Source organism: Phyllostomus discolor, chromosome 15 (assembly GCF_004126475.2).
Source record: "Phyllostomus discolor isolate MPI-MPIP mPhyDis1 chromosome 15, mPhyDis1.pri.v3, whole genome shotgun sequence".
Lineage (NCBI taxonomy): Eukaryota > Metazoa > Chordata > Mammalia > Chiroptera > Phyllostomidae > Phyllostomus > Phyllostomus discolor.
Genome location: NC_040917.2, coordinates 1,743,196 through 1,751,756, shown reverse-complemented (window position 1 = coordinate 1,751,756; position 8,561 = coordinate 1,743,196). Strand labels below are relative to the sequence as shown.

General features: G+C 40.9%; 1 protein-coding gene across 1 annotated transcript; it reads right to left on the bottom strand.

The window, feature by feature from the left end:
- LOC114489691 (putative protein ZNF720) lies at positions 1 to 5,225 on the bottom strand. The gene is made up of 3 exons (XM_028503557.1): positions 5,211 to 5,225; positions 446 to 572; positions 1 to 104 (listed from the first exon to the last, which is right to left on the bottom strand). Exons 1-3 carry the CDS (start codon positions 5,223 to 5,225, stop codon positions 1 to 3), a joined length of 246 nt encoding a protein of 81 aa, XP_028359358.1.
- Between the last annotated feature and the right edge of the window lie 3,336 nt (positions 5,226 to 8,561).

The following is an 8,561-nucleotide window of genomic DNA, read 5'->3' as shown; positions in this document are numbered from 1 at the left end:
TCACCTACCTGGGGGAGTGGATATTGACTTTTTTCTGGAAACATCCCAGACCTCCTGCATCTGTTCCAAAAATGTGACCAGGCCTGGCTTAGAAACAACAAGACCTGTATACAAAATAAATACTATTTTTTTAAAGATTCCCAATTTCCAATCCATTGTGTTCTCAGTTAAGAACACTGTAGAAAAATTAAAATACTCTAAAAGATAATTTTGCAAAGTCCTGTTTTCTGAAACACCTTAATAGTTCTAACAACACATACATTTTTCAATGCGTTCCTAAGGACCACAGTTCTCGAAGCCATTATTTTCTACAGGAGATGACCTCCAATTTCTCCCTTGTGATTATGAACCTCAAAGTCTACCATACAAAGTCAAGCCCCCAAAAGATGCTGTATAAAGAAAATCCTGTGGGCGGAGCAGGCAATGTGAAGGAAGTCAGCCTCACCCAGGGAGACCAGGTTGCTGTAATTCTCCAGCATCACATCTGAGTACAATTTCCGCTGAGCTGGGTCTAGGCATTCCCATTCCTCCAAAGAGAAATCTACTGATACGTCCTTGAAGGTCAAAGATTCCTGGAAAAAAAGGATACAAATTTATGAAGAAGACACAGCACAGTTCTCAGTGTCATCTAACATGAAATGTGTTAGAAGTGGTTTTAACCTAGGAGATATCATGCATCATTCAGGAAGTCCACTTTGACTCTCTAACACTCTGTAATGTATTTTGTAACATCAACAAGTGAGGATAACACATGTCTACAAGTACAATGCAAAGACATTACTTTTCAGGATAATCAACTTTAAAAGGAAGGAACACACACAGGCATATGGACTGTTGAGTGCTGTATTTGTATCATTCAGAATCAGCTGTGTATACTTCTCAGCTACAAAGGACATGGTGAGTTTAAAGTGTAAGTAACTTCTTTAGGTTTCATTCAGGCAACAAAAAATGTCCTTGTGTTAAAATGCAGATTTTGATTTAAGAGTTGTTGGTGAGGCCTGTGTTTCTAAATTTTTCAAGAGCTCAATTGTTTAAGTATGTTTGATTGAGTATTCTGTTACAATCGTCCCATTTTTACTCCCCTTTTCCCCCTCCATCCTGCAAATTCTATACTCTACAATTTCCTGAATAAGTTCATGTCCATGGGTTATACAAATAAGTTCTATGACCTCTCCATTTCTTACACTATTTTAAATTCTTCTATTTTGTACCCACTGCTTATGCTTCTTCTTCCCTCTACCTTCTCCCCCATTCTCCTCTTGCCTTCACACTTCTTTTCACCCCCATATGATCTTCATGTTCCTGGATTCGTTCCTCTTCCAGTTTTTTTTCCAGTTTCTTTTGGTTTTGTTTTACAGGTTCAACTGCTAATACCGTGAGTTTATTGTCATTTCACTCTTCAGATTTTTGATCATCTTCTTTTTCTTAGATTAAGTCCCTTGAATATTTCGTATAAGGGCTTGGTGATAATGGACTCCTTTAACTTGACCTTACCTGGGAAGCACTTGATTTGTCCTTCCATTCAAAATGATAGCTCTGCTGATTAGATTATTTTTGGATGTATGTCCATACCTTCCATGGTTTAAATACTTGTTTCCAGCACCTTCTTGCCTGCAAGGTTTCTTTAGACAAATCAGCTGCTAGTCTTAAGGGAACCCATTTGTAGGACACCCTCTTTTTGTGTTGCTTGATTTAAGATTCTCTTCTTATCTTTTATCTTGGGTGATGGAATTGTGATGTGTCTTGGTGTCTTCCTCCTTGGGTGCGACTTCTTTGTGACTCTGAGACCTTCATTCACTTGCAGGTCTATTTCCTTCAGCACACATGGTAAGTTTTCCTTCATTATTTTTCAAAACAGTTTTTTATTTCATCTCTTCTTCTTCTCCTTCTGACACCCCTATGATTAGAATGTTGGAAGTTTTAAAGTTGTCCCAGAGGTAATTCAGCCTCTCAATTTTTTAAGATTTTTGTTTATTCATGCTAACCTGGTTGAGTATTTATTTCTTCCTACAGGACCAAATTTTTCTTTTGAATCCTGGTTTCCTTCCTTTCCCTGTTGGTCCCCTGTATATGCTTCTGTATCTTATAGTATAGAGCCTTCACATGTTACTTTTTTTTTTTTTTGTAGTTGCACTCAACCATTTCTATGAGCTCCCTGATTACCAGTGTTTTGAACTGTGCATGAAATGGTTGGCTTTTCAGGAAGCTTCGTGCTTTTGGTGCTTAGTTTTTTTTTGTTTGTTTGTTTGTTTGTTTTTTAAATCATTTTATATTTTAGAGAGTGGGAAGGAAAGGAGGAAAAGAGTATGAGAAACACCAATGCGTAGTTCCCTCTACCATGCCCCATACTGGGGAACTGACCAGTAACCCAGACATGTGCCCTAACTTGAAATTAAACAGAAATTGTTTGGTTAACAGGCTGGCAGTTCATCCCTTGAGCCACGGCAGCCTTTCATCTTTTGCTGGAATGCTAATTGGTCCTTTTCATTTGGGCCATATTTCAGTGCCTCATTGTACCTGTTATATTCTTACAGATTGTGCTGTAGATATTTGCCATGGAAGGGCAACCCACTTTGCTGTGTTGTGGTGCTGCTTGTGGGGCAGGGTTCAGACAGGGAACAATGCTACTTGCTCATCTCTCACCCAGCTTTCAGTCAATTCTCCCACTAACCTAAAGGGAACTGCCCTTTCTGGTGCTACTTCTGTGGTGAGTGGTCTTTTGTACATCCTAGGATTCCTGCAACAGTATTTTCTGTGAGACAGAGTTTCTTCTACTGCTGCAGCCTTCACAAGTTTTTATAGTCAGAGGTTTTGTGGCTTCAGTTCAGTGCACTCAAACCCTGGATTGCATTGTCTCTCTCATTCCCCTGTTGTTCTCTTGGTTTATCTGCATGCAAATGTAGAACCATCAGGTTCACCAACTCTCGACTCACCTCCCCAGTCCTCCAGCCACTGCCTCACACTCCTGGTATGCCAGCTGCCAACTTGCTACGAGTCATCTCCACACTGACTGTCCATACCTGTCCCTCCTATTAGTCTGCAGGAATGTTTCTTCTTTAAGTCCTTGGTTGCCACACCCAATACAGTTCATCTTTGGGCACTTCAGGTGGTTTGATGTTTTCAGTTGGTTTTTATCCTTTTTTTGTTGTGCAAGTAAGTAAATCATGTCTACCTGCACCACCATCTTGGCCGGCAGTGAGAAACTCACTGTTCAGTAATGAAGCTATGTTCTCTGGTGCACATGCCATACTTCTGAATGGCACAAAAAGGAAGAGAGAGAAAATAAGTCACACTGGACTTTGAGTAGAATGATTTTTTGTAAAATTTACATTTCCCAAGAAGTAAGAAACATCCACAATTTTATTTGAAAATTTAGTATAGTTACTTTGAGAACAAGATTATTCTTGATATGAGAATATTTTCTAAAACATACAGTAAAAGGCAGACCTTGAGTTTTACTACAAAGTGGAACTACAATTTTTAAAAATCACAGGCAACTGCAGATAGAGACCGCGTGGAAGTTCACTGCTCTGTTTGTAATGGAGAAGAATGAAAATATATTAAGAGAGTAAAAAGACAAATCACTCGACTCTTAACATTTTATGCACATAGTCAGATATACTCATACCTATGAAACTAGGCACTAATGAAAAGTAATAGAACACAGAATTTCTATATCATTGTAATCTAGATTATTTTATGATTCTGTAAATCTGGTGAATCTCTGTGTGAAAGAGGCCCTTTGTGGTTTCAAAACACAATAAAGAAATAAAAGCAGAATAATAGAAAAGAAGTTAGAGCTATTGTTTCTTAGTGTTTTATTTCTTAGAAAACATTTCTTTATCATGTGTGGAGAGCTGGATCTCACCAATTCAAATGAATTAAATGTACATTTATACTATGAATCTTTTTTAAATATTTTATTTATTTATTTTTAGAGAGGGAAGGGAGGGGACAGAGGTGGGGGAGGAGAGAGAGAGAGAGAGAGAGAGAGAGAGAGAGAGAGAGAGAGAGAGAGAGGAGAGGCATCAATGTGTGGTTGCTGGGGGTTATGGCCTGCAACCCAGGCATGTACCCTGGCTGGGAATCGAACCTGCAGCACTTTGGTTCACAGCCCACGCTCAATCCACTGAGCTACGCCAGCCAGGGCTTATACTATGATTCTTGAAAATTACCTGAAACTATGAAAAGTGATAATGTAGACTATGTCTACATTATGTCTACATTATGTCTACAGTATGAGACAAGAGTGTGCAATATATCAAAAGTGTACAGAAACAAGGCCCCACTGACACTATGCTTCATGTCAAAAGCCATTGATCTCTATGAAATAAATACAGGGCCTTCATGTTCCAAAGCAAACAGAAGTTAAAAAAAAAAGTGTTCAGATAAAATGTGATAGTTTTTTCACATCCCTCAATAATTCCCTGGTAGACTCTTGTGAATGATAAAGGAAAAACTATTAAGTCTACACTAAAGATAGCACCTCAGCCAAGTGACTATCAGGTAGATTAGAACAATGAATAGTCACCCACTGAGCCATGCAGAAGGATACTGTTGGTGAAACACTAGTGGTGAAATACCTAAATAAGAAAGCAATTATATGTACATAATCATAAGTAAACATTCAGTTTTTCAATGTCAATCCACAGGTACCTCTCATATTCAGTACACTAACTGTGTATTTAAATAACAAGACCTTCTTATTAACTGAGTGACCAAGCCTATGCTACTTACTTTTTCAGAACATTCACAGTAATAATCACTGTGAAATCTGCATTTTCTTACCTCTGCTGTACAGAGGTAATGATTCACCTATATGAACTTAACCATATATACCCCTGATCCACCAATACCTATGCTTCTGAGCCCATCCCAGCAAAGATATTGCACGTGACTGTGGTCCAAGTTCAACCTGTCATAGAAGAGATGAGTTCAGTGTTTCAAGAGTATTGACTACAGGCAGAAATTCTTGACCTCAGGCAGCCTAGATAAAGAGAATGCACAAAAGGACCTCAGACAGGGAGGAAACTACTGTACATAAACTACTGTCCTGTTTCTGTATCATAAAAAGAAACAGAAAGAAGTAGATTAAAGGAATTTCATTATCGAAGGACATCAAACAAAAGGAGTAATGATTGCTGGTTCTTAACTTAATCATAGTATGAAGAATAGTTATGACACCCTCTGATTCAGGACACATCTTTTACCTGAGAAGCTGCCATGTCTTCCTGGTGCTGATCCTCCTGCTACTCTGGATTCTTTTCTCAGGAGACCATATGCTGAGGAGTCAAGTTTGCATTTTGAGAATGTGTCTTGAAAGGCACAGCCCTTTTATTTAACCCCACCACAATCACTGGCAGGAGGAGTTGGAAATGCTGAAAGGCTCACCCTCTAATCTCCTTTGTCATGAAGAAGCAGGACAACAAACTGCTTCAGGGAGACCACACTAAGTTTTTTGTTTTTTTCCTGTTTTCATGTGCTCTCTCCTCCCATAGAGGACCACAAACTGCTACAGCAATAAAATGTGTGCTGCTCTCCTTAACACCACAACCTGCAGAACGCTCTGTTCTTATAAACAAAGCCTGCTCTCCACTCTCACAAATGCATTCCAGAACCCTTCTGCCAATCAATGGGTTCACCTGAGTATCTCCTGGAGTACCTGATTGGACAATGACCCCTCACAGGTGAGGTTCACTCACTACATCTGTGGAGAGAGCACAGGTGAAGTCACTTCTCAGATCTCCACAGGTGATCTAATAACAACACAAAGGGGGGCAGTTTAGCTGTAAAAATCATGCAGGACCCTTTGGGATCAAGTTCCCACTAGGCATCCATAACCTGCTTTGCTGCCCCAGCACTCCCTTTCACAACTCCTCTCCTCCAAACCACTTTCTCTCTCTCTGAAGTGTATCTTATAAAACAGAGAGGATATCAAATGGGGTTCAGCACATCTCCACCCTCTGGAGCAATTTGGTGTCCATAGGCCGTGAACAGTGAGGCACAGAGATCTTTTGCCTTACCTGACTTGTGACATTAAATGCTGAGGGATGGTCCAGCTGCACAGGCAACATCTCTCAGCATCAAACTCACAAAAGAAATGGGGAGAAACCTCCAGTGGGAGGGCCTCAGTGGTTCTGCGAAAATGGTCCCTGCACCGCGCAGCGAACAGGTCAGGGTGTGGGGCCATCTCACCCTTATCATGGATTCACAGTTGTGGGAGGCTCAGCAGAGAGTATTCCAACCACAGTAACCACCCTCAGGCTTCACTTCCAAATGAAAGTGATCTCAGAGGGTCGGTATGGAACTGGAAACTCCAAACCCCTGAAGATTTGTATGGCGTCTCAGTTCTGTAACTACATCCCATGGTCCCATAAGAGCGCATGCGCACTTTATCAAAGTTCACACAGGTGGGAGTCTGAGCAGAGCACTTCCCATGATGGGCGGCATCTGAATACAGGCCTGGTGAAGAGGGAGACGTGGGGGGCAGAACTGTGCAGAGGTCCCTGTGTTGGGGCCCGGATCCCTGTCTACATATTTCTCCTTGCTTATATTCCTTTTTTGTTTTTGGTAGCAACACGTGTATTTTTATTATCATTTTAAATATATTTCATTGACTAAGCTGTTACAGTTTCCCCATGTCCGCCGCCTATTTCCCTTCACCCTGCACAGCCCCTCCCACTCACACCCCCCCTCCTTCAGTTCATGCCCCTGGTCACACATGTAACTTCTTTGGCTTCTACATTTTCTATGCTATTCTTAACCTCCACCTGTGTATTTTCTACCTACCATTTATGGTACTTATTCCCTGTATATTTCCCCCACTCTCCCCCTCTACTCCCCTGCTGATAACCCTCCATGTGATCTCCATTTCTGTGATTCTGTTCCTCTTCTGGTTGTTTGCTTAGTTTGTTTTTGTGTTTGTTTCAGGTGTGGTTGTTAATAACTATGAGTTTCTTTTCATTTTACTGTTTATATTCTTGAACCTCTTTTTCTTAGATAGATCCCTTTAACATTTCATCTAATAAGGACTTGGTCATGGTGAACTCCTTTAACTTGACCTTGTCTGGGAAGCACTTGATTCATCCCTCCATTCTAAATGACAGCTTTGATGCATAGACTAATCTTGAATGTAGGTCTTTGCCTTTCATGATTTGGAATACTTGTTTCCAGCTCCTTCTTGGCCTGTGAGTTCTCTTTGGAGAAAACAGCAGACAGTCTTATGGGAACTTCTTTGAGATAACTGTCTCCTATTCTCTTGCTGCTTTTAAGACTCTCTCCTTATATTTAATCTTGACTAATGTGATTATGATGTGCCTTGGTGTGTTCCTCTGTGGATCGAACTTCTTTGGGACTCTCTGAGCTTCCTGGACTTCCTGGATGTCTATTTCCTTTGCCAGATTCAGGAGATTCTCCTCCATTATTTGTCCAAATAAGTTGTCAGTTTCTTACTCTTTCCCTTCTTCTGGTACCCATATGATTCCAATGTTTGAATGTTTAAAGATGTCCTGGAGGTTCCTAAGACTCTCCTCATTTTTTTTTTTTTAATTCTTGTTTCCTTATTTTCTTTTCAGGTTGAACGTTTCTTCCTTCTGGTCCACACAGTTGATTTGAGTCCCAGTTTTCTTCCTGTAACTGTTGGTTCCCTGTACATTTTCCTTTATTTCACTGAGCATCACCTTCACTGTTTCATCTAGTGTGTGACCATATTCAACCAATTCAGTGTTTTGTACTGTGCATCTGATAGGTTGGCTACCTCTTCATCACTTAGTTGTATTTTTTGTGGAGCTTTGGTCTGTTCTTTCATTGGGTCCATTTTTTTTTTTTTGGACTCAGTGCAGCTATTACATAGTAAAGAGCAGAGACTTAAGTGTTCCCCAGTGCAGGGAAACCCACATCACTGCTTTGTGATGCTGTATGTGGGGGAGAGGCCTGAGATGGAACAACTGTACTTACTCCACTCTCTGCCAGTTTTCAGTCACTTCACCCATTACCCACAATCGCATTGGGCCTTTCTGGTGCTGATTCCTGGGTGGCTGCATTTGTGTACGTTCTACAGCCCTGTGAGTCTCTCCAATGAACTCCGCTGTGAGGCTGTGAGTTTCTCCTGCTTTTCCTCAACCCCCACCAGTTTTTTCAATCACAGGTTTGAGGCTTTATTTCCCCACACTGGAACCCTGGGTTGCTAAGTCTGTCTCACTTCCCAGTTATTCTTCCCCATTCATCTGCACTTGAATGTGTGTCTGTCTCCTCCACCAGCTGCACCCATACCGGGTCCTCCAGTCACTGCCTTGCACAGAGTCCTCTCTGCCTGGCTGCCCATCTCTGTCCCTTCTACCAGTCTGGAGGGATGTTTATTCTTTACCTCCTTGGTTTTTAGACTTTCATAAAATTTGATTTGTTGTCATGTCTCATTGTTTTTTGTTTGTAAATTTGTGTTGCCCTACTTTTGGGTATGCAAGGAGGCATAGTGTGTCTCCCTACACCTCCTTCTTGGCTGCATCTCTCCTTGGTTATTACATTATTTACTTGACCACCCCATTGGACTTCAGAACCATTCT

What these genes read in the sequence shown, in the direction of transcription:
- LOC114489691 (XM_028503557.1), bottom strand. An exon ending in CAGCAACCTGGTCTCCCTGG is followed by an intron (nt 105 to 445) that starts GTGAGGCTGACT and finishes TTTTGTATACAG; the next exon opens with GTCTTGTTGTTTCTAAGCCA.